Here is a 26,519-nt window from a genome sequence, read left to right on the forward strand (position 1 = left end):
GGATTCATCAGTCTTAACTTGTGACTTCACTTGCATGCACAAACTTGAGACTGTCTTGTGACATGCAAAATAATTGCACCCACTTCTGCTTTTTGCACATCCAAACATTTTGTACATGACTTGATGGTCCTGCAGCCACAGTCCAGTCTGTCAGCAGGCAGAGAGCAAATACAGTAGATTTTAGTGGAAGTGTGTTTCACTGCTTGTCAAGTTATAACCAGAGGTTCCCCACATCATTTATAATGACATGAGTCTGCCAGTCTGCATGAAATGGGAGGTGAGTGTGTGGATGGAAGGAGGGAGTTCATAGTGTGAAGGACGACTGTGTGACAAATCCTCAGAAGCGAGCTGAAAAGGACGAGATTCCTCTCAGACTTGTTGCTGTCGGTGACACTGAAGGTCGTGTGGCCGTCTGCAGCTTCGCTTTCATCTGCTGTTTGTTTCCTGCCACTGGTCAACTCCCCAGACCTTGAGCTTTTGTCATCAATCATCCCACTTTCTTCCCCTTCTCTTAATGATTTTGCACCCCACAGTAACATCTCACACCTCCAGGCTGTCACAGCCCTGCTGCTTGCTGCTGTTACTGTAACCAGAACCTACACAACCCTGTCAACCTGTCCCGAGCTTTAAATAACTTTCTTTTTAGACTTGAGAGTCATTTGTATTAAAATTACAGAGTCTGTCATGTCACTGCTGGCTGACTCACCTAACCTTTTGTAGCTGGAGAAATGGTTTGAGAGGAGGCATTTTTTTCTTTCATCTGAGTTTTAAATGCAGTGATAATTTTTTGTGGAAATAACACTAATATTTTTGTTGTATCTATTTGATTTTTAGTCTTTGATCCTCATTTGCTTCAGCCTCATAACAATGATAGATTGACATAAAATTTTGCACAGACATTCTTGTTCTCAAGACAACTGACTTTGAGGGAGGAAATTACAATATTATCACAATTCTTCAGTTACAATACAATATTACTGTGATTTTAAATGTTTTGCAATATACTGAGTATTGCAATAATGTAATGCAAGCCATATTGTGATTTATGTATATATTTTTCAACTGAAAATGATGTCCCTTAAGACAAAAATGGTCAACATAAGTTTTATCTAATGAGATAAAGTTTAAAAAGATAAAGTTTCTCACTTCAAATATTTGCATTGCAGCAAAATGTATAGTGGACTGAAAAGGCAATTGATTTTTATACCAGAAGTTTAATATGTATTTGTAATATTGATAATTTGCATGATAGAAAAAAACTGATACTTGGCTTCTGTATGTCAATACAATATTGCCACACACAAATAAAATTGCTTTTATTATTAGTTATTATTAGTTATATCTTTTCCCCCCAACCGAACTGACACCAGCAGGTTTAGGCCTTCATACTGTATGGTTTTAAAATAAATTACTGGATGCATTATCATGGAATTTACTCAATATCTTTATGTTCCCCTCAGGATGATCTGAAATCAATAGCTTAGATTTGTTTTTTTTTCATAGCTTTATTGAACAAAAAAAATATGTACAAAATATGCCATATAAACAAGAACACAAACATACATGAGGGCACATATAATTGACATTCTACACAGAAATAAAATAAAAAATAAATAATAATAATAAATAATCGTAATATCAACAGCCTACATAAATCAATACAAATCTTAAAAATAGATAAATAAATAAATAAATTTTTATCTGGTGTTAGGTATTTGGTTATATAGCGCATTCAGGTGCTGTCGAAATAATCGGAAACATGAATTTTGAGAGAAACTACTGGATGTATTATTATAAATCTCAACGAGAACCGGAAACTCGTGTTTCCGATTGCGGAAATTCACCTGAACTCTCCGTCAGGCTCAACAACAACAGGGAAAGTTGGCGGAAAATTCGCTACGTGACTTACGCCGACTTCGACGTCAGAAACATGGCGGACGAAAGTAAATATTTGGCTGATGGTGAGTACATTTTTATTGTTAGCGTATTGCATAAACACATGTAATTCGCAACGTTTATATGTTTGTTTTTCGGCGGCGCTGGGATTAGCTAAATTGTAACCGTTAGTTGCATTTCACAGTTGAATGACTTAGCTAGCTAGAAAAGTTACTAACACTGACACTGATCACAAGACAAGTAACGCAATATTTAAGTGCGGTTTGGGAATATGTGAATGTGTCGCTCTTTATTTTCACGCAAATACTGGAAACAGATATGTTTTTTCAACACTGACATTAGTTCATGAACTTCCCTCAACGATATTCCCATTAGCCTCCACTGTACTTTTATTTTAGTCCTACCTAGCAAATGCTAGCATGCTAACATGCTAAACGAAGACATTACATGGTAAATATTATCACCAATGCTGCTGGAGGCTAATGTTATTGTTAGCATTTAGTTTAAAGCACCGCCACCACTAATGCTAAGAGTGCTGCTGGTTAAAGGTTAGCTGTAGACCCCCTTGTTCGTCACAGTAACGATAGTAGGCTAACGGTAATAGCAACGGTAGTAGTCGTAATTTAGTAACTTAAACTTAAACCCCTTACAGTTACACCAAGGTTACCATATACAGGCAATAGTGAATTTTTTAACAATAGGCCGCTTTCACTGAAGGCATTTTGACATGTAAGTCAGTAAATATTTATTTATATAGCACTTTTTAAAGCAAACATATGTACACAAACTTTTAAAAATGAGAGAAATGAATAATTAATCCAGTTTTAATAAATTACAATATGGAACACAGTGCAGAGACAGACGAGACCAAAACAAACCAAGAGAAACACATGGAGTTGCTTTATAGTAAGGCTTGCCTATAAAGGTGGGTTTTTAGAAGACGTTTAACCCTTCGAAACCTGGATTTGCATCACTTTTCTTGGACTGCATTCAGACTCCTTAACAAGTATTTAAACCAGAGCAAATTGATATGATTTCTTTTGAAAACATGGGGTAAAGCTTAATGAGCAATTTGGCAGGAAGTGTTCCGCAAATTGCAGGAAAGTAGTAGATTTGGATTTTTTTTAAAAATTAGGGACAAAAGGTCCGAAAAACAATTATAATTGTCTGAAGTATATATTTAAAGATATTTAACATTATTATTAATATTAATATTATTATTATGAAGCACATTTTAAGGCTATTTTCTTATTTGTTGTTGATTTAAAAAAAAAAAGGTTATTAATTATTTAGATAATTTTCTTGTACCTTTTACAAAGAAGAATAGGTTGCTTCCTCTAAAGTTGCTCATTGCCTTCTTCCCATGCTTTTTTTTAAGAAATCAAGCCAGTTTACTCAGGTTTCAAATGGTTAAAACAATCTAAGGTCTCAGAAAATCTGATGAACTGAGAAAGATTGTTCTAGAGGATAGGACAGTACACAGTGGGAACAACACAGTTGTAAACAATAAAGTTAACAATGCCCAATTTCTATTTACCTGCTTTGGTTTCAGGGTACTTTTGTTTTGGTTAGTAGAGTGAAGAATAGAGTGGCGCAGCAAAGTAAATTGTTGTTATAAACATGAAAAAAAACAATGACGCGTACCTCATGGCCATCAACTTCGTTAATGTAGGATTATATTTTGGATTTTGCTACCTATTATGAGTATATTTTGTAATGTTGGCATGAAGTCACATGATCGTAGTAGCTGACCCATCTCCCCCTTCAGTGTTTGACATTATTATTAAGTTCACCAAGTTAATGCCCCTACCTCCACAGCCTGCCAAATAACTGTATCCCCCAGGATACAGAAACCATTTAAGGGTTTTAATGAATCAAAAGTCCATCAGCACAGCACTAATCCTTGTAGGAAACATCTAATGACCTGTTCTCCAAATCAAGCCTGAACACAAAGATAAGTCCTTATGGTACACCCAAAGTAAAAGAAACAAAACCCAACAAAAATATTCATAATATTAGTATGACATGAGATGTATATGCAAAAAGCAGATAAGGTCAGTGCATTATAGTGTATGGCTCCTATGATGTGTTTAATCCTTTTATGGAAGTGAACGATTCAATACAAGCAAATATGATTCTCTACAGTTATGCTGGTTGGCTATCATTAACTGAAATGATGCATTCTCTGTCATTAACTTAACCCACTGTCTGAAAAAGGTCTATGTAGCTTAATGTCTTCGTAAGTTTGGACTGATTGAAGCTTATTTCTCTGTTTGGTCTCCAAGGGCCCTGATGATTCTTAAAAAAAGTAACAAATTGGGAAAAAATAAAAAAACAAAACCTTTTTTCATGAATAGCTAACCGTCAGGATTATTTTGTTTTATATCTTTTAAGACTCTTAAATAACAAACCAGTCAGTAATAAAGTTTTTATAAATACAATACATGTTGCTGAAGTTTCGACCCCTTTAGATTTATTTCCCTTCATCATACGCCTTGGCAGTAGATGAGGTTGTGCCAGATGACCTCATCCTGCTTCCTGCAGACGCAGGATCAGCCCTTAGCCCGCAGGAACCCCTTTAAATAAGATTTTCAGTGTGGGGGAGTAGCGACCTATGTGTCAGTAAACAAATGAATTAACTACATTTTGCAGTGTTTTGCTGGTTGTTGAACTACATTTATGTTTGCACACGTTGGGTTTTTTTGTCAGCCATTTTTTTGTTGTTAATTACTGAAACTATAACCAGTTTGGTGCCATAAAATAGGGTTTTTAAATGTTGCCATTGCTAATCTACTGTGATTAACTCTCTTTTGATTATTGCTACTTATTAAAAAATGACCAGAGAAGTTGTTGCATGCTATTTTAGAAATTACCTGGCTAACTGATTGTTTGGTGCAGTACTCCCCATCTGAACTATAGTTTATGGAGACAGGCGTCTGACTGATGGACATACGAAACCAAAGCTGACACTGGCGCAGTCTCTCATGAATAGAGGGGTACTTTAATTTTTTGTTGTTGTTTATGACAACAACTTCGAAGAAGTGGGCACTTTTTTTCAGTAATCTCAGTTAAAAGGTATTTTTATGCTGGCATGTGACCTTTTATATGTAGCCTATTAAGTTAACTAGATTTCTCCCTGGGATTTGCTCTAGTGTCAACTTCTTCGAGTGTGAAATTATTAGTAGCTTGCAAAGCTGTTATCAGAGTAACTTCCCCAACACTGGGGGTTTTACCATTCTGAAAAATCCTAAATTAAGAATGAGGCAGCTGATGTCTAATTTTAACTATCTTCAGTCCTTAGATGTTAACAAATGTCAGTTTCTCTTTCTTTCAGCTACAGCCGAGATGTCAGTAGGCTATATATTTGATTAATATACTATGAGTCATGTTTTGGCAGTCTTTACAATAACATTTGGTGCAGGCTCATCACTATATCAAATTATTCAACAGTTTCAGCTGCTGTGTGGGGGTTTTCCTGTGTGTGTGTGTGTGTGTGTGTGTGTGTGTGTGTGTGTGTGTGTGTGTGTGTGTGTGTGTGTGTGTGTGTGTGTGTGTGTGTGTGCAGCAGGGTGGAGCAGGAGGCGGGATGGACCAATGAAAAAGACGCACCGCTCGTCTATTGGCCCAGACGCGGAGTGGGCGCACACAAGACGCACCTACCGAGCCTTTAACACTTCGTTTTTTTTTCTTCTCCGAGGCAGGAGACATGAGGTTCAGAGACACCTGTCAGGAGGACTACATATCCAGAAGCTGTATGTGATGCAACTGGAGGCTGCTGTGTTCAACCATGGACGCGCTGTTATCGTTATAGCCTCTCGGTGACCAAGGAGCGTAAAGTTGTCCTGCTGCTTTCTTGTTTTTCTTTGTGTTATTCCTCTTTTTTTAATCTGAAGCCGCATGAGTTCCCCGCTGTTTTTAGGCCAGCTGGTCGGGGTCCCGTTAGAAATAATGCACCCCACCATGGAGAAAGACACGACTTACACCAAGATCTTTGTCGGCGGGTTGCCGTATCACACCAACGACGCTTCACTTCGGAAATATTTCGAGACTTTCGGGGACATCGACGAGGCGGTGGTTATCACGGACAAACAGACGGGCAAGTCCAGAGGATACGGCTTTGTGAGTTCATTTAAGTTGCTGTTTTCTGGCCGAATAAATGAGTTAACACATGTAGAGTGAAATATAGGCTTTAATTAAGGTTTTATCAGCTGCTCTGGCTTTAATTGGATAGTCAGAGGGGCTGAAGCCTCGCTAGATCATGTCTGTAGCAGCCAGTAATGAGTTTGAAGCGACTTTATCTTTATGGTTAATTGTATGTTATTATTGCCTTGGGAAGTTGCACATATTGCCACTTTGTTCCTGCAAGCAGCCATGTGCACTGTGTCTGGTGGTGGCAGTCACATGCTTGAAGCATGAGCAGCAGATTATTTCTTATAAGTGTGTCATCAATTATCTCTGAGGTCCCAAAGTGAGCAACAAATGAGCAGGCAGGCAGACACACAGGAGTGTACAATGAACAGACTGTGCTACAGTGTGTGTAGAAAGAAGCACAGATACACAGAGAGAGACAGGGATACAAGTTGAGTTAAGCTGTGGACAGATGTCTCTCTTTCTGCTGTGTTTGTGTGAGACAAAGGAGAGGGGGGGGGGGGGGTTCCTTGGTCACAGAGGTGTGACACGTCAGTTGGCCCTGCAAGATAAGGCTGCAGTAGTTTCATTTTGACTTCCTCCCATGCAGCCCTTCCCCCCGGTCTGCCAGGATGTGTTTGGTTGTTGATTGACTATCAGTTTGTGTGCTAAAGAGAAAAAGATATGTGAAAGAAAAGATAAGCCTCTGCATAGCTGCTAATCAGCTGAGGCGACCAGTGCTGAGTTGTTTAAGGACAGCAATGCTTATTTCACCCCTGACTTCCTCTTAGCAGTCTTAATTCCCTGCAGCAGCCTCTGGAACCCTGGCGATCTCAAACCATCCGCTGCCACAGTTTGCATAAGAATCCAGAGTCTGACGCTGTGAAACGAAAGCAAGCGGGGGCAGTTTTAGCTTTCAGTGTCCCATTTATTGGCACTGGAGCTGTAGTTTACCTCACATATTAAGTGTAACTGCACTGTGTGCGTCTTAACCTCCACCACCCCTTCCCACTGCTATCTGCCCACTCCTCAACTCACTCCCTCAAGGTAGATTCCAGTATCTCATCCTTGGCAGCTCGGCCTGAAAAAACAGATCTGCCTCCCACATAAGCTCCACTGGAAGCGTTAAAAGACACTGATGGCTGTCTTCATCTGGTGGAGTCAGTGTCTCCTCACGCATTTAGCCAAAAGATTGAATCATTCGAGGAGAGACAAGGACAGCAGCTACCTCAGGGCCACCCCCCTCCTCTCCCCGCTCTGTTGCTACATCATGTTAATATTACTCCTTCACCCTGGATAGAGAAGCTTTCACACGCTATTATGAAGTTTTGAAGAGAGATTGTCAATCAATAATGCTGTGACGCTGTCAACAGGTGACCATGGTGGACAGAGGAGCAGCAGAGCGGGCATGCAAAGATGCAAACCCCATCATCGATGGCAGGAAGGCCAATGTGAACCTGGCGTACCTGGGAGCAAAGCCTCGCAGCTCACAGACAAGTAAGTGTGTTAGATCACTGCATAACACACATGATTTACAGGGTCAAATCAGTAGGTTTTTTTCACCATGTTTTAACCAAGAGGCAACTTTGAGGGCTGAAAAATGAAGCCAACGCAGAAATGTTTAAAACTGCCGTTCTTGGCTCCTGAAGCGGGTCAGGTTCTATAGACGTCCCTGTTAAAATGCCTAACGTTACAGCAAAAATAAACATGTTTATAGTCTGATTCAAAAAAAGGTTTTGATCTTTATAGCTAATTTACACATTCAGGACAAATGCGCAGGGGTTGAATTTTTATGTATTCCATTTTCATTGTAAGTCTTAAAGATACGCATGATTGCATAATGAGGTGCATAATGACAGACTGTGAGGTGTCACCACAGCCCCTTTTACACTGCATGTTTCAAGCTGGGAATATTAATCTGTTATTCCACCTCACTGGTCTGTATTAAAGGTACAATCACAGAATGAGGGAAAGTTGTTTTGCCTTTAAACTGGCAGCAGAGGTAGTAACAACCCCAAATTGACGCCTGTGTTAAAGGGACAGGTGGCAGGACTGGACTGTTTGAAAAGATTAAAAAGCAGTGAGGCAGCATGATGCTGGCATTGTTTGTTTCTATATGAAGAAGCAAAGCAGGTGTAATAAAGGGTCACCATTGCTGCCTTAAAGCAGGATCTCTGTTTAAAAATGGCTCATGAGGGACATCCACCCCTCACTCCTCAAGAGCTCAACCCTTTCGTCCAAATATGGTAATTTATTAATCTAAAAATCCAAGATGGCGATGGGCAAAATGCCAAACTCGAGGCTTCCAAATGTAGTCCACAAACCAATGGTTGATGTCACAGTGGCTATGTCTTTTTCTTTCAACAGTCAACAGTTCAACAGGTTTATAGTTTTAAACCAATACCTAAAAAAGGATTAAGCTGGTAAAAGATCAAAACCAATAATGTGTTAATACTTCTCTTAATACTTTCTGACTTCATATCCTGCCTGCGGCACTCATTCCTGAGCCTCAGTGTTTCCTACTGAAGAAATCTTTAAAAACAGGTAACGAACAGATAGTTTCACATTTTTTTAAAAAAGACTAAAACTGCTGGGCACTGTAGTTTTGCAAAGTGGTGTCCTAATTTCCAGGTAGCCGATGGCTTGCAGAGACTTGAAGCTTACTCAAGAACCGTGGTTCAATACAGAAGTTTTCTGTATTTTTAGGTCAAAGATATTTCTGTCAAATTGTAAAGCTCTGCATTTATTCAACTTGGAACATGGATATCAGTGGATATATTTCTTAGTTTCCTGCATGAAAAGATTTGATGTTCAGAAGCTGTTACATCTCAAATATCGCATCTTCCCACAAGTGCAGGAAAACACATCCAGATATTTCTCGCTTGTCTTGACATTACCAAATGATTAATAGTCTAACTTTGATGAAAAATGAAGGCAGCTAAATAATCACTGTTAATGGCTCTCAAGCAAGTGTCAAGTCTCTTTATGTTGGTTTTCATGTTGCTGTGAATTGAATACACCCCCACAGCTGCATGGAATATAGGACATAAATCTAAAAACAGATATATGTGTACAAATTTTGAGGTTAGTGGGATAAAATATGCAAAATAACTGGTACCTTTCTTTCAGCCAACAGTCTCTGCTCATTCCCACCATACATTTACTCTTTGTGTATTTGATTGAACACACAGCTTTCATGCCGCCGGGCTTTTTCTATGTTAACCACCAGCGCACACGCTCCACACTTCCCCTCCGACGTCTCATTGCACACCAGACCTTGACAGCAGCTCTTCCCTCGCTGCTTCATTTACAGCTCGCTGGCTGAGATACCGCCGAGCGTAGGTGTGATTGACAAACAGTGGCGCCAACAACAACTGACTGTGTGTCCTTATTCCGTGGCCGCCGCTCGCAACGCAACTCCCCAAGCATGCAGCTGATGGGAGATGGCAGCGCTTGGTATTTTGTTGTTGTGTGTTAGAGAGAGAGAGAGAATAGGAGAGGGAGAGAATAAGAAGAGCAGGAGGGGATGGGACTGTTAAGAGCAAGAAATAACAGTGTGTCTGTCTCTTCTTTGTGCTGCCAAAGAAAGAAAAACGCATTTAGATATATGTTCTAACAACAAGAGGAGTGCTGATAGTCATAGCTGTGCTGTGAAAGGAGGAACAGTATAGCTGCAGGAATGTTAACATGAAGTCAAAGGCGGGGCAGAGAGGAGGAGGATAGGTTTCTTCTTTCTTACTCAGCCTCAGCTGATTCCTGGTGAACTCTGGAGGCAGCGAGGTCACAGATGTTTGTGTTCAATAGAGTGCATTATTATTTGTGTCGAGCATGTGTGTGCGCTGAGGGAAAAACAGATACCCCGCATACATGCAAACATCTGAGACAAACAAGCAGAGGCAGAGAGGCAGAGAATCAGCTCTGTCCTTGTCTGCCCGTCTTTCTCGTTGTCTGTGCAGCCGGTAGCTAAAATATCCCTCCTCACCGCTCTGCCTCTCTTTGTCTGCAGGTCTCTCCGTTGGAGTTCAGCAAGTCCATCCTACGTGGGCTCAGAGGCAATACGGGTAAGACGGAGAAGAATCAATACCTCTATTTCCACCTCTCTCTCTCTTTCTCTCTCTCTCTCTCTCTCTCTCTCTCTCTCTTTCTCTCTCTCTCTCTCTCTCTCTCACCTGCCTCCTCCTCAACACAATACATCTCACTCCTCCGTCCTTGACATTTGTGAGCACTCTTGTTCTCCACTCAGGTTGTGGTAGTTAATGCCACTCTGCAATGTGAAAGAAAAAAATAGCCATCACATAGAGCACAAATGATGCTTCAAAGACGTGTTCAGCCCTGCGCTCATATCTGTATCTGTACATCGTATTTGGATTTGTCTCCTGTTGTCTCTTTCTCTCTCTTTCTGGGCCATTAAACACACGAGAGGCTCAATTGTGAATTTCTCTCTCGCATGAGTTGGGCTTTACTGAGGCATCAAGCCATTCAGTCAAACTTCCCTGCATCCCTTCTCTCTTTCCTCTACACACACACACACGCACACACACACACATGCACACACGCACATGCACATGCACATGCACACTGCTGCCATTATCTCAGATTGCTTTCTTTCTCATCTTCGTGCATGTAGAGACATGTTCATATCTATATAATATCTCTGGGTGTAGGTCAGTGATTCCCAGCCTGGGGAGGAGAAGTCCCACAATGGGTCACAAACTGAATTCATTGTTCTGAAAATAAGGGGTTACAGATGTAGACCTTATACATGTAACTACACGTCTGCGCTACAGTGGCCACTGTGATACAGAACTGCAGGAGACAACAAGAGCTGTGATTGGTCAGAAAGTTGTCTTTTTCTTTCCAGTAACATACAGCTAGCCAAGACGTCTTCACTGCAAACCTTTTCCCTAAAGGGGACCTATCATGATTTTTCTTATATTCTGCCAAATATAATGTCACAGTCAGATATTAATATTAAGCATACAGTCTTTGGGCTTTAGACTGTTTTGAATACTCTGTTTCCAGAAATTTTTCAACTCGATTACTTGTAATGGTTGTGTGCTCTCGGCATGCTACTGAAAGTGTTACAGTGTCTTATTAAGTGGCCTATACTGCTACATGTAGTTACATACTAATGTGAGAGAAACATGTAATCATGGTTGCTGATGTTTTTCATTCTCCCTGATTTTGATTCATATTCCAGTTGGAATATGTCCGGTTATGAAGATTTTGGTTTAAAAGTTTTTATTGGTGATTTTTCATGGCTCAGTTAGAGTCATTCATTGACTTCAAGTATACTGCTGCATGTAGCTACATGCTAATGTTGGGGAAAATGCTATCTCGGTTGTTGATGTATTTAATTTCTCCCTGATTTTGGATCATATATCCTGAAACTTGAGGAATTTCCTTTTGTTGGTGATTTTCCATGGTAGACAGTGTCCCTTAAATCTGTTACAATCATTGATCGCATTGATACATGTTGCATTGTAGTGGTGCTGTGACGGGGTGAAATGAAAAAAAATGTTGTCAATAGATTTCTGCTAGAAAGGCAAACTTCATGCTCAGGGCCAATATTTTGGGCGATCCAGTGTAGCCTGCTGATAGTCAGGCCAAGACTTGGCCAAGGCCAACTCTTCTGTTTGGCATTAATTTTAGGTAATCTCTATAAACAGATATCTGCATATGGATGTATATAAATAAGAAAAATGTATTAAAAAACTAAATCATCATCAGACAATGGCCAATCAAACTGCATTTGAGCCAATGCATTCTGCCTCTCCTCACAGACTAGCTGCGGCTCAAACATGATTTGTCACTTCTACTTACCTAGACTACAAACAGCATAAAACCATAAATTAGAAAGCTTCTGATACCAAAACTTGTCCTGTTTATAGATTTTACTTTTAGCAAAAAGGTCAGACACCCCAGTATTCCACTGTAGGCAATGTTGAAAATTAATGATCAGGACTTTTTTATGGCATCAGAGCTGCAACAGTAAGTCTATTAATCAATTATCAACTATTTGTCTGGTATTTAATTTGTTGGATAAATCGGAAACAAAGACCTTCCTCTCTTGATCTTATCAAATAATAGTCTCTTGATTGATTTTCTGGAAGATTTGCTATATCACAAAATATTTCAATATTACAGAATTATATTGCATCCACCATGATGAAGGATTTGTTCCTCCTAATGTTTTGGATAGCTGAACAGTGTCATCATGGGAACTTCTGGTGTTTTTGTCAGGAATTTGACCAGCCCGGAAACTCCTCATCTAGTTTCTCTGAGTTTCAGTGTGAACTCAAAAGGAAACCTTAATGACTCAGTTCCTGAGTGAAACATCATGGAAAGATGATTCATTCCCAGGACTGTTAAAGACAGCAGAGTGACGCTGCAGGTCGAACACCTACAGCACCTACTGAGGCTTGACTCAGATATTTGGTGTATGAATGTTGTTTAGGTAATCTTAGATGAAGATGCTGTCAGCTAATGTCACAGCTGTTTGATGTTTGTGGGCGTGTTATTGACTTTGACAATGAAATATCTGCTCTTTAGAGAAAAGAGTGCAAAACATGTTTTGATCTTTGGTTGATAAGAAAGTTTACCGACTGGATCTTCTTTATTTTAGAGGTGTTTTTAAGTAACATGTATGATGTCTTATTTTAGAAAAAGAACTCTTCACACTGACTTTCTGCAGAATGACAAGTTTTGATCCTGCGGCTACAGAGAGTCCATTAAAAACCTCAACTGTTCTGAGTGCTATTAATATTGCAGTCCTCAATTTCTGAATGAGTGATGAGGGAATTGAGGCTGACCCAGATGAGTCTATGAATGAGTGATGATGGGTTGATTGAAAGTCTCCCGCAGTGAAATCGGACTTTCGAAGCAGAGGGAGTTTTAATCTCTGCTTCCAGGAAGAGTCTCACAGCTTTGACACCTCGCAAACTGAAAAAAAAGAGGTGGAAACATCACCTGGCACATTAAATAACTAACACACCTTTAAGGCAAACACACACAGAGGACAACACTTTGTTTATCAGTGTAGAAACACCTGCAAATTCAAGCGTTAAAGGGATAGTTCACACCAAAATCTGAGCTACATATTTTTCCTCTTACTTGTAGTGCTCTTTACCAATCCATATTGTTTTTGGTGTGAGTTACCAAGTGTTGGAGATATTGCCCGTAGAGATGTTTGCCTTTTCTGGAATTGGATGTCACTCGGCTTGTGGTGCTCAAAACACCTGAAAAATACATTTGAAAACTCAACAGCAATGTCTCGTTCCAGAAAGCACAACCCAGTCACTCAATTATCAATTAATCTGTGAATTCCATTTTGAGTAATTAACAAATTATGTAGTTTATGTAATATCAGAACATGTAAAAAAAAAAAGTAGAGTCTTGCTTAAACACCCTTAAGCAACGGTATGAGACGCCTCAGACCGTAGTATTTGTTGACGTTTGTAGTGAGAAGAGCATGAAAGTTCCCATAGGGCAGATGGAAGGGGGAGGTGGACGGGTCAAACAAACTCGAGACTTTAACCCAGGAGCTTGCTGTTTGTGTCCCTTGTAAAACCAAAAGTCAGTGGAGTGTGCCTACTGTGCTAGTGACATATGTTACATATATCATGTGATGTTGCATTATTCAAGTAACAAACCTACTAATTTTATGCAAAAGCATGATGCTTTTGTTGCCTAAACCTAGGGAAGCACACATAAGAACAAAGTGTTTACCAGTGTTACAAGTTTATTTTGAAAGACTGGAAGCATATTATAAGCAGAAACTGAATTGGAAATTGACATACTGTTCCTGACCATCCAAAACTGATGCAGGAGGGGTACCTGGCTTGTCATATTTTGATGTGAAGGGCCACTGGCATGTGAGAATGTGTTGCCTAAACAGATAGATATTCAATCTATAAAGATGTAAAGTCGAGAAAAGAAGCAAACAAATTGCTAACAGACAGATTCCAGTGTTTTGCTGGATCCAGTGTTGTTGGACTAGGAAACTATGTCAGACTATTTTGTCCTCTGTTGCTCTGATTTCGATCCTTCTTTTATACATATTTATACAGTATATATCTCTCAAAAGTCCTACAACTTGTTTGAAGTGCATTGCTTAATGACTGTAGTTCCCCTTTAATCAAATAATAATTGAATGGCTTTCCTTTTCAAAACAACACACTGAGGAAGAAATCTGTTTACGATGTATCTGGAAAACTCAAGTCAGTTTCGTTGTCTGGTGTGTATTTAAAATCTGTTGTTTTAGAAGAAGAAGCGATACCAGTTTTTGCAACAACTGTAACCTCAAGAGATCTCAGTACTGCACAGCTGCACGATGTGTTGCACTTTAAATGAATGGCAGATTCACTTTTTTCAGCAGGAAACTCACTTCATGTTAAATCACTATCACACCTTATATTTGTCTTTCCAACTACATATAAATTAAACAGCTCACTAATAAAGGTCTTTTCTTTGTCTAAAGGAGACTTGAGGTAATATTGACTCTATAAATGAATTTGCAAGCGCCTGTGATTTAATTCCTCTACATTACAGAAGAGACTCACAGTACATGTTTAAGTATGAGATAAGTAAACCATACAGGCTCTCATATCTTAATATTTTTCAGCCTTTAGTACATGCAAAGGGCGCATCTGTCCAGCTCAGATCTCTCTGCTCTGAGGCAAGATGAGCCTTTGACATGATCAGTATGACTGCAGTCAGATTCAAACATTTCTTGGCGATGTGAAGGACCTTTTATTTTAGGAACAAGCCTAGGTTTAAACAGGCCTCTGCAGCTGATAAAGAGAAGAAGCCGTTTTAATCCATCACAAAATTACCCAGGATTCACTGACAGCAATATCTCTTCTTTGTTTTAAAATCTCTATAATACAGTTTCAATTTTATGTTAGGTTAGATGACACACAAACTGGTGGCACTTTTTTTCATTCATTCGCACACACACACACACACACACACACACACACACACACACACACACACACACACACACACACACACACATATAGGGTAGCTTAACCTAGCTAAACAACTGGAAACAGGGAGACACAGCTTGTATTGCGTTGTCGAAAAGCAAAATCCACCTCTAAAGCTCACTAATCAACATGATATGTAATGATAAGTAACATCATGCGTTTATTAAAGAGCTTTAGAGGTGTGTTTTGGAGAATTTTGGAAACATTTGACAGAGTGATGCTTGCTGTTTCCTCCTGATTTCACTGTTTGTGCTGAGCTGATGGGCTGCTAGCTGTATCTTGGCATTTATCATACGGACATGAGAGTGGTGTCGATCTTCTCATCAAACTCAACAAATATTGAACGATTCCTAGGTGTCGACAGATTATTAGCCTGGCCGATTATTGGGGCTGATATCTGGCGTTTTATTTTAATGATTGCCGATAAAATAAATTCATTAAAAAGTGCAACGAAAGCACCAGCATGGCAGGAACTTTTACTTTTTAAAACTTTAGCAAGCTATTAGTTTATTCATTTTCATTTAAATTTTCAGATGATTTTATAAAAAAAAGTTAGAGGGAACGTGCTATATATGATGTTGAAAGTTTCACTTTTGCATAAATGTTCGCTGAAGGCATTCAAACAAAGGTCTGTGTTAGAGTTTGTTTTATTCCAAATTTTAAGTATTGACAGAAAGATTTTCATTTTTAATTTAAATGCATATTGGTTCCAAATATCTGTTTCTGATCTCATTAACTACTAATAAACGGTATTAGTATTGACCCTGAAAAACAACCCCTAACTATTCCTTTGTGGTTTATATACTGGTGAGATCTAACCAGTCTTTCTACATGTACTGTCAGAGTTTCAGTTTTTATTCTTTTTCTTGTAAACATGAGTGCTATAGATCTAAATATGTCTGCAGGTCTTTTGTTGCCCTCCGTCTTCACTGCTGTGGGGCTCCTGGGGGCTTCAGGGTCTGACACTCTCAGTAAACAGCAAAACTCAAACAAAGCACAGCTCTGTCTGCTGCTTCTGTGTATTTGCTTTAAGTTTTAAGAGGACAGAGGACGGGCTGATGCCAAATGTGGCTTTGAGGTACAGCTGAGTCGTGGGGGGAGGAGGCGGGGGCTGTTCTCGTTTGAGGCAGGGGGGACATCTGTCGCCCATGGCTGCCTGCTGTCTGCCTTTAGCACCCAACGTCGGTGCTTGGCAGAAGTGAAATTTATTTTTTCTCCAAAAAAAAGGGGGAAAGTGCTGTGGTGTTTATTTTTTCAGAGAAGAAAGGGGATGGATGTGTGGTGAGGCAGTTGAAGGTGGAGGGGTGTCAGTACTTCCTGTTGAAGCAGTTTAATGGGGGGGGGGGGTGACAGACTAAGAGCACACCTGTGGCCGGGTGTAGTTGTGGCTGGGTGCAGTGAAGCTGTAGGGCCTGGTGGTCGACGTGACGCTGGAGCTTGTTTCTGTGTTTGAAAAAGATTTATGGTTCAGTGAAAAACGAATCATAAAACAGCACAGACGAGTTTTGACTCCTTTGATATGTTCAAGTCCTCGACTGTTTTCTTTCTACATCTCTGATTTTTTTCTCTCTTCCTCCGGTTTCCTCTTTGGCTGCCTTCCTCCCCCTCTAAATGATCTTTCTTTCTCTGCCTGTAGTTATCACTCTTATCTGTCTGTCGAGGGGGTTTTAGGGAGACGGTGAATCCTCAAGTGTATATTTCTCTTATCCAGGGACCCAATTAGGAGAGGCACTTCTGTCGGATGAAAAACCTAATTTGAAAAACAATATAATAAAAAAAAAAAGGTCATGTTGAAAGCTTTTCATAGCACAGAAAGCTCCCATTTTGTTCAGTTGTCTGTTAGCAGATGACACATTTTCATCTGCATTTTGAGCTTTTGTTGTTTTTTGTCACTAAAGTCACTTTCTTCTCCTGGATTTTTTGCAGCAGTAACTGATGTTGATAACAAAATTTTATATTTATATGAAATATAAGATTAATCCAGATTGAGGCTGACTTTTAAAGGGTAACCTCAATTTTTTTTTCCAACTTGGACTCTAGTTTCACGTTTTTAAAATGATAAAATGTTCTTACCACTGTTTACAGCTACATTATGTGCATTACAAACCAAACCAAGGTTTTATATAATGCTTGTCAATTGTTAATTAATTACGTTAAAATTAAGTGTTACTTTTAATCTAAGGCATCTGCAGACAGGTGATGTTGAACAAACAGCTGCTTACTAGTCACTTGAAATAAGCTGATCTAGATCTAAGGTCAGATCTTTTTCTGTGATTGATTAGTTTCTTGTTTCTTGTTAGTGGATCAGAACTGGATGTTTTTAAAATTTTTGTTGATGGGCAACAAGTAGTAGCCTGGTAACACCATCCTGATGACGTGAGCTCTACATTCTGTTTCTCTCTCTGTGTCAGTCTTGACTCGCTGCCATTCACAGTACTTTCAGTGGGCACGAGTTACACGCTTTGACAGACAAACGTCTTCAGCCAATCATGACATTAGCATTAGCATCTGTTCTTCTTCACAAATACGTTTTTAGTTAGACAGTAATGGTCTAAAAAATACAGTGTATTTATATTTACCGTTTTGATGTGACATGTACCTTGTTGACAACAATCCCCATTAAGTTTTTTTGATACACTAGCGTTGCCAGTATATTTCGGCATTTCTCATTCAGCACCCAGCTGCCTCTGGACTGCAAAATACCAGCTGGCAGTGTCCTTGTTGTTTGTCCGAAACATTGTGAACACCGATCCTTATGGCCGTGATTAGAAGAATGACAAAAAAAGTATTCTCAAATGTGTCCTCTTGTTTAATTGTTGTTCTCAACTCTATTACTGAATAAATTTCACTTATCGCTGTGTTTTTTCTGCTAATGCTAAAGTCAGCACTAGTTGCTGCAGGAGCTGCCATTACTGTTTTCAAAGCAGAGGCTTGCATGCTACATCATCAGCTATAACGCAGTCCCTGATTAGCTGCCGACATTTTTAGCTACAGAGTGGACCCCCGATTGGCCCGACTGGACTGCAGTGGGTTGAAAGTCTCTGGGGCAGCAGAGAGTCCTGACTGATTCACAGAGTGAAACAGAATTTTGAGCTCAGGTCATCTGGATGGTCTTACCAGACTTATTAAGTAGGATTTTCAAACATTTGATTTTTAAAATTGCTATTAATTGCAGAATTTCAATAGTTAATTGCAATCACATTTTTAATCATGTTTTCAATTCCATTATTTTGCATTTCAAAACAGTTTTGGAGTCCATATTGACAAGATAAAGTGATTCTTACCAGATTGTCTTGATTAGGAGTCGAACTGAATGGGACTAGCAGAAAGTGGACATTACTTTTTAAAGGGAGACTTATGGGTACACATAGATCCTATTTTCATTCAGCTATATTTTGAGGTCAGAGGTCAAGGGACCACTGTAGTGAGTGGGTACAGCCTCTTAAAAACAGGTATGTCAGTCGCCATTTAAAAAACAAAACAAAACAAAAAAATTTGCGTACGGACCTTAATCTCATTTACACTGATACAAAGACAAATCTCTTAGTTTTAGCATGTACAGTCTGAGACACATTGAAATGATGTTTACTGGGTAAACATGTCAGTTACTGTACATTTTCTCTGATATCACGCAGCCCCGTTTATACTGATATATTAATTCAAAAGTCTTTCTTGCTGACATGAGAGCTGAGTGTCCAGCGCTGATGTTGGCCTTTCTATCTCTCACCCTCCCTCAAGCCGTGTGTGTGTGTTTATCGAGATGGTCGTGTGTGTGTCTCCATAAGTGTGTGTTTGTCTCCTCGTCTGACTCACCCTCCTCACATCCCTGATCTGAACTATTAAAAGCGCGGCTGTCCTACAGCATGAGGGATATGATGGCTGATCCTTCACCTCTCAGCATCTCTCCCTCCCGCTCACTCCTCCTTGCCCAAGGAGTCCTGACCTCGACCCTCTTTTTATTCAGTACATCCTATCTCTTTTATCCTGCTGCCGCCACCGCCTGGTTTTAAGGAAGGACAGTGAGGGGGAGTGCAGAGGAAGCTGGCTGTGAGGGAGTGAACCCAGCGAGGGGAGGGAGAGTGAAGTCGGTGGAGGTTATTCTGCTCTCGTGGGTCTGTTAGTGAGCGTACACCCATGCAGCTGCGCCAATTAGCCCTGCTACGCCTGAACCCCCCACTCGCCCCACACACACACACACACACACACACACACACACATTCACATCCTCTTCTAAGCTGCTTAACTGACTGCAACAACCTTTTAAGTGTGTCTTATACGCCTTTCTTTCAGACTTGCGTGTTCACTTTTGTCAGCATTTGAGCTCTGTAATTGATGTGTGTTGTGTGCATGTGTGTCTCATGCCCGTGTGTGTGTGTGTGTGTGTGTGTTTGTGTCTGTATACATAAATGTGTGTTTGACAGCCCCCAATGATGCTAGGCACTGTGAGGAGAGAGGCGAGGCGCAGCTCTCTCTCATACGATGCCGCTGTCACATTGAATCAGTCAGACCGGTGCACAAGCAGGCAGCGGCACACAGCCGTGGGAATGACACTGCACTTCTGCTCTGGGAGAGACTGAGGGAGTTTGAGTGAGGAGGGATGAGATACAGAGGGGTCGAGGAGGGCTCCGATATCAGCCTCAGCTGTATGTCTTTAGTCTGTGAGTTTTGACTCCTTTAAAGGGATACTTGAAGATTTTCAACCAGCTCTGTGTCATAACAGTGTGGGTCGTTTGTGTAAACAAACTGTTGTAAACCTTCATCTTACCAATGCCCAGATCTCCCTGCTCATCTCCCTCAGTGCCTCATGTAGGGGATTTTGGCTTGCTCAAACTACACATTGTATTCTGCATTTTTGTTTGCCCGACACCACAGACACAAAGAGTTTCTCTCTTCTCTCTCTCTCCCAAACGCAGACCAAACTCAGTTCAAATGGTTACGATACCGGTGCTGAAACGATACTTTAAAAACTGTGCTGGTGCTGAAACGATACTTGGAAGAAAAAAAACACAAAAAAAGATGACACTAAAGAATTTGTTTTTTCTTGCAAAGGCAAGCTATACTTAATGATTTAAAGTACACTTAAATATACAGGTTAAATATGGATAAATGCAAAGCATTATCAACAAATTCACCTTCTAAATAAAAATAAGCTCAACTTAATTAATTTAACACTAAAAAAAAACAGTTACAAGACTCACAGGGCTAACAGCAAAATAAATTCAGATTTGGGATCTGTAATTGCCTCACTAACTCAAGAGAGACTTGAGTCTCTCTTGAATTGTTGTTGTCCCTCATACATGGACTGTAAACTGCTGTAACTATACTTATACTATACTATTATATGTCTCTGCATGGTCTAGTTTGTGTTTTTCAGCTGTTTTTTTGACATGTCATATTCTGACATTTTTCGGCATACTATACTTAAGCAATATCACACAAGAGGGAGTGATGTTGTTCTGTATATTATCACGGTTTTTGGCCGTTTTTTTCAACATGCTATACTGTGACGTGTCTCACCATACTATACTATGTGTTTTTCAGCTTTTTTTTTTTACATGTAATATTTTGACATTTTTTGACATACTATACTATATTATGATGATTTTGGCCGTTTTTTCAACATGACGTGTCTCGACATACTCTACTATGTGTATTTCAGCTGTTTTTTTGACATGTCATATTTTGTCTCGCAGACAGACATGTCTCTGTTATCTGTTCAGGAGTGACTAAGACTGTCACTACAATGAGAACAGCTGGTCCACCTCAACAGTCCAACTTAAGGGAGCCTAAGAGGCCAACCTAGCTTGCTAGCTTTGGAGCTTACCCCCTCTACTTTTATTAGTGGTTGGTAAGCAAGACATCAGAGCTTTGCTTGGGCCTTGAGGAGTTGTAGCATTTATTCATTGACAAATAGCCTAAACTGTTCACACACTGCACTTCGTACTCTCTGCTCCAGTTTGGTTTGGACAAGGCCCATTTGGATGAAGGTGATGTTACCATATTTTACATTTGAATCAAAATGTGATGACAGTTGTGTGGTTGTTTGTTGACGTTGCCAGGCCACTATACCACCTACCTCACCTTGCGCAGCTTGTGTTTTCAGCCTAAAGGCCGAACTAAAATCCTGCTTGCAGGTTGAGCATGACCAAACATGTCTTGCTGGGCTTTAACACAAAAAGTGGTAAATATCATGATCAATATTGTCTTCAAAAACTTCACATACTGTTCTACCAATAATAAAGGCCACAGGCATTGTTTCTGAGATTTTACAGAACTTTTAGCATATTAAAGATTTTGTGCAACCTTCTTGTCTTCTTGAATGTACAGACAAGGCCAAATTTACTGAGAGCTACCCTAGTTATATAAAAAAAAGCCTTAACAATTTAACACCACCAACATCACCCCTAAAGCTCACAAATTAATGCTTTCTGTCTTATTTGTTTATTAAGGAAACATTTTAATTGTTTTTTACTCTTGGGTTTTTATGAAGGTTAAGTGTTAATTAGTGAGCTTTAGAGGTGCTTGGTGGTTGGCAGATTTTTTTTCATTGGACAGAGCCAATAATAACTTCCCCCTTTTGTTTCCTCGTTATATATTTATTTGAACTCTGAGAACATATGAAATCCTAGTTCCGTTTTCAAAAAAGTATCAACTGTGTCAGACAGAATAACTAAGAAGTGTGTTAAATATGATGCTCAACACATCTACAGTCATCAGGAATAGTTTGACAGTTTTAGTAAATATACTTTTTTGCCCTCTGGCAGAGAGTTTAGCCTAGTTCACATGTACACAGATATTTTTTTTAACCATAACTTTTTGGCCTTTTGTCTATACAAAATGTTTGGACAAAAAGCCAAAAAAGTTACCATTTTAAAACTGACCTTTTGTAAAACTTCTTCCAGAATGAAAATGTTGGCAGCACTTCAGAAGTGTTTTTGCGCTTTCATTTGGATATTTTTTTTTTAAACAGTGCTTGTGGACAGGATTGATTTTTGCGAATGAAGGAGAGAAAAAAAAACGTTTTCAAAAACACCCGTGTGTTCAGAAAGTGGGTATTTCTGGCAGAATAAAGTCTACCAGTTTATTAAAGAAATTTAGCAGGAATTTTGGAGTCTTAAGAGTCCCTCAGTTGGAAACAGTAGGGTTAAATATGTTCATAGAAGAGCTAAGTAAGGTTAAATAACTTTAAAACTAAAATATGGGTCATATGGGACTGCATTAGCAGACACGCTGCATGAACTGGTGTGTGCCTGTTCGTTGTGTATACAGCAGAGTGGGTGTGAACAGACCTGGTCCCTCTATATTTGTTGTGTAAGCACACCTGATCCCTGCTCCGGCTCTGTTTAGGGGTAAGCAGCAGCAGCAGCAGCAGGCTGCCTCTCGCTGCTCAGATCACCTGTTCAGACTCAGTGACAAGGTTAGTGTCAGGTTAATACGTTTGACTGATCACTGGAGCGTAAGTGTTAAATACTGTCATGTTCTGTTGTTTTTACTTAAGCAGCATAACCCAGTTCCTCTGATATGATCGCTGTAGCTGTTGCCAGATGTAACTGAGGCAGTTCAGGTTAAGTGGGCAGCCTCAGGCAAGGGCATGAGTGAATACAGGAGGACAGCGGAGCACTTTTTTCTCTCATTACTGCCGTGGCTCGGAGTATCAACACACTCAAACACTGCATCTGTTGTGGCAGCTTGTGTGAGTGTGTGAGTGAGTGCACAGGCATTCAACTCAGAGGCCTAATTTTTAATTATTCGTTTAAGAAACAAGACTAATAGTTAGACTGATAGTTATTCCTTTCTTTTTTTTGACATTTTGTTCGGCACAAAGCGTTTCTTTTTGAACATTTCTAAGGCAGTGTGCTAATTAAACTAGTACACAAGGGAGGAGGTCTATTTAGATCTGTAATTATCAGTGCTGATAATTGCTCTTAAAGGAAGAGGTGGAAGACACCGTGATAAGACTCAAGTTTTTAATGCATGGATATAAAGAAAAGGAGCCGTCACTGAAAAAACTGCAGCCCATTTGTCAAACATGCAATGTGTTTGTTACTCTTGTTTAAATGACATTTAATAATCAGATCAGATCTCACACGGAGTGGCAGCTCTCAATGCTTTAATCAGATTTTGCAGATGTTGTCATCAGATATTCAATCTCATATGGATGTGATCAGGCCCGTGTGTGCCATTTTTCTATTTTTATGAAACAGTCTCTTCTATTACATCTCTTACTCTTGGGACTTAGCTTAGCATAAAGATGTTTTAATTTTTTGTCTTTTTTACATTTAAAGGGACAGTATTTTTCATCTTACCTGTAAGAGTATTCATCAGTCTACATTGTTTTGGTGTGAGTTGCCAAGTATTGGAGATTGTCTGCCTTCTCACGAAAAAAAGAACTAGATGGCACTCAGCTTGTGGTGCCCAAAAAAAATCATTTGAAACTGAACTACAGCTGCCTAATGTGTACTTCTAGTGCTAGCTCACCTAGCACCACTGAGCCAACCAACATTGCAGCTCAGCAGAGGAGGACGTTGTTAATGTTTACACCTCATGCTGTCACAAGCACGAGCCTTTTGACTGAGTAGATGCAGGCTTCCTTCTGCCCGGTGATATGGTTAGTAGGAGTAGTTTGGGTGAACTGTCCCTTTAACTACACTAAAGACTTAAACAAACTCACACAAAAAAGACAACAATCCTCCAAACAAATGTGACATAAAGTTCCCCTGGGTTTACACAGCAGCTTACCAGCTAAAAGTGCAACATAAAAAACATGAATAAAAAAAAAACAGAAAAAAGGAAAATATGAGGCACACAAAAGATTGAGATATAAAATAACAAAATAAAACTACCAGATTATCCAATATAAGATACACAGTCTAGTAAAACATGTCAAAGTGGCATGTCTTTTACTTTTTAACAACTGTGCACCGTGATATCTTAGGTTCTGGTTTTACAGAAAAGAAAGTGAAGGTTATCCTCCCGTCTGGTTTATGGGAGTCAACGTTTAAAGAAGTTACTCAAAGATGATGAAAGAGAGAGAGTGGTAAGAGCATATGCATAGGCCTACAGTATATTTATATGAAAACACACAAAGAATGCTGCCTCTCCAGTTCGTCCACTTACATGTGAAGTTATATATGTGAGTGTACAGTATGTTTCCAAATCTAGTGCTGCAGGTAATGAGTATTTTCACTATTTTCTCACAATTTCATGGTCAAAGCTGTCAAATACACAAAACAAAAAACATATGCATCACTTTTGTTTGTGCTCACATTTTTAATGTAAACAATCCAAATTTCAATCCAAATTTTATGCACAAATTCGTGAAAACCATAATCCATAATCATGAATGAAGAAAAAAGACAAAAACAGACAAGATTAGACAATCAAACGACAGGTGGTGATAAACAATATAAAAAACTCAAAGTAAAAACTACAGTGAGTAGTAAGAATAGTGAAAATAAGAGAACTGATATAAAATAATAATTACAGGAATTACTTTTTTTTATAAAAGCCAGACCAACTAAATAAGTTTTCAGCTGTTGTTTCAAAATGTTCATAGAGCCCGCTTCTTTTCTACCTTTTGGACGGGTATTCAATAATTTTGGAGCATGGTTAACAAAAGCTGTGCTTTTCTTTTGTGCATTTAAAAAGCCAACAGCAGAAGAACTGAGAGCTCGTGAGGGATTATAGAACGACTGAGAGTCTGCAGCAGGCTGGTCCCAAACCATTAAGAGCTTCAAAAGAACATTCAAATCTATCCTAAAATTCACATTTGAAGAGCTTGAAGACATTTTGTTTGCGTTTGAAAGTGTTAATCTATCATCCCAACGCTCAGTCCAGTCAGTTAATTGACATCATTTAACCGACTCTTCTTCTGCTGTCCGTCCAGGCTCGCCCAGCAGTACGTCTACCCCCAGGCGTTCCTCCAGCCCAGCCTGGTGCTGCAGTCCCAGCTCAGCCCCACAGCAACGGCACTCGCCTCCCCTTACTTGGACTACAGTGCTGCCTACAGCCATTACGCCCCCACAGGACTGGAGCAGTACCCCTACACCCCTTCACCGTCGCCCTCTGCTGGCTACCTCAGCTACACCTTCTCCCCCGGCACACCGGCGCCCGCTCTCACTGCATCCCCGACCCCTCCGGCTGCCATCCATCCTCCTCTGGCTGCCCTCACCACCATGTCTGCCGCCCCGCAGGCCTTCCTGCACTACCCTCTGCACCAGCCTGACCGCATGCAGTGAGCCGCTCTGAGTGGAGCTGCAGCTGCCATACTGATGATTCAAAACAGAGTGACTGTTGGCCTGTGACATCATCAGGATGAGACTAACCAGGGAGAGAGTGTGGTGTAATCAAAAGGGCTTTTAGAAAGCACTCTCATTCCTGTTTTTTTATATATATATATTATTGTTGTTGTAATAGTTGATGAAAATGTTCTACTGCTACTGTCATCAGCACAGGATCTGAATGTCTTTCATACACGAGGACGTCAGGGACTGGAGTGAGACGACTGGTAATCTTCTGGACGTTTCTGTCACACGGCTGACCCTCAGCACCGAGGCTGGAGGCAGGCCGACTGCTGGAGAGTGGACAGGTGAAGACAATGAGAAATATGTCTGCTTGACATGATGCTGCGGCTGCAGTTTCTCCAATTGTACCGAGCTGAACGCTGGATATTCGCCAAGCTGAGAGCCAGTTCCTCTTTCAGAAACAAAGGTTCAATTACCTCCTCTTCAAGGTTACCTTTCTGTCCATGGCCTTAGAGATCTCTCTCTCTCTCTTTCTCTCTCTGTACCTGGTTCAATTTGTCAGTTTTATTAGTCTCTCATCTCAAATGAACAAAATGTTTATTGTGCTCCCTTTAGTTCCTTTTATCTGCTGCTGGCAAGTCATTACACGGTGATAATCAACAGTTTAACAGAATATGCAATTATGGTGATAAAGGACGAGCATGAATAAGGTAGACAACACTGATATTTTGTTTTTGTATTGCTACTTCTAGAACATTACTGAGACTTTGTTAACACCTAAAAACACAACGGTCATTACATGAAACACCTGCAGCAGCTTATTAGGCTATTTTACACCTGTAACTTTTGGAGCAATAGTGTCTGGATTCAGTCTTTGGAGACTGTTTGGTTTTATGGTACTTAAATTACAATTACATATCAAGTCAATGTGTGTGGGTGTAGGTGATTTTAGTGAATATGTGTGAGTGTATTTGGTGTCTGTTTCTCTGTGTGTGTGTGTGTGTGTGTGTGTGTGTGTGTGTTGAATGAGAGAGAAATAGAGCGATGCAGTATACGCCAGTGTCAGGACCGAGCTCTGTCTCCAGCCCATTGTACTGCTCAGTTATTTCTTTGTTTAGTTTTTTTTTCTTCTCTCGCTGCAGAATACAGACTGATGCTTAAGTGATGAAACTGGAGTCTCACGGTGCTGTGGCGCCACCTTAGTAAAGTCATGAACCAAGCCATACATCACATTTAAAACAAATATGCAAAATAAAGTCAA

At 39.9% G+C, this 26,519-nt stretch overlaps 1 protein-coding gene across 2 annotated transcripts; it reads left to right on the plus strand.

Moving 5' to 3' along the window:
* The first annotated feature begins 1,943 nt into the window (after nucleotides 1-1,943).
* rbm38 (RNA binding motif protein 38) lies at nucleotides 1,944-26,519 on the plus strand. 2 transcript variants are annotated; one of them, XM_042491718.1, is made up of 5 exons: nucleotides 1,944-1,961; nucleotides 5,594-6,015; nucleotides 7,398-7,521; nucleotides 10,031-10,085; nucleotides 24,901-26,519. In XM_042491718.1, exons 2-5 carry the CDS (start codon nucleotides 5,794-5,796, stop codon nucleotides 25,250-25,252), a joined length of 753 nt encoding a protein of 250 aa, XP_042347652.1. In that variant the 5' UTR covers nucleotides 1,944-1,961; nucleotides 5,594-5,793; the 3' UTR covers nucleotides 25,253-26,519. The 2 variants fall into 2 exon arrangements, with proteins under 2 accessions (XP_042347652.1, XP_042347653.1); XM_042491719.1 differs by having other exon boundaries at nucleotides 5,598-6,015.

The sequence above is a fragment of the Plectropomus leopardus genome, chromosome 8 (assembly GCF_008729295.1).
Source record: "Plectropomus leopardus isolate mb chromosome 8, YSFRI_Pleo_2.0, whole genome shotgun sequence".
NCBI classification, from domain to species: domain Eukaryota; kingdom Metazoa; phylum Chordata; class Actinopteri; order Perciformes; family Serranidae; genus Plectropomus; species Plectropomus leopardus.

Bases quoted from the DNA above. Each gene is read 5' to 3' on its own strand.
- rbm38 (XM_042491718.1), top strand. From the start codon at position 5,794: ATGAGTTCCCCGCTGTTTTTAGGCCAGCTGGTCGGGGTCCCGTTAGAA. The intron at 6,016-7,397 runs GTGAGTTCATTT...CGCTGTCAACAG, and splicing joins AGTCCAGAGGATACGGCTTT to GTGACCATGGTGGACAGAGG. The intron at 10,086-24,900 runs GTAAGACGGAGA...CTGTCCGTCCAG, and splicing joins TGGGCTCAGAGGCAATACGG to GCTCGCCCAGCAGTACGTCT.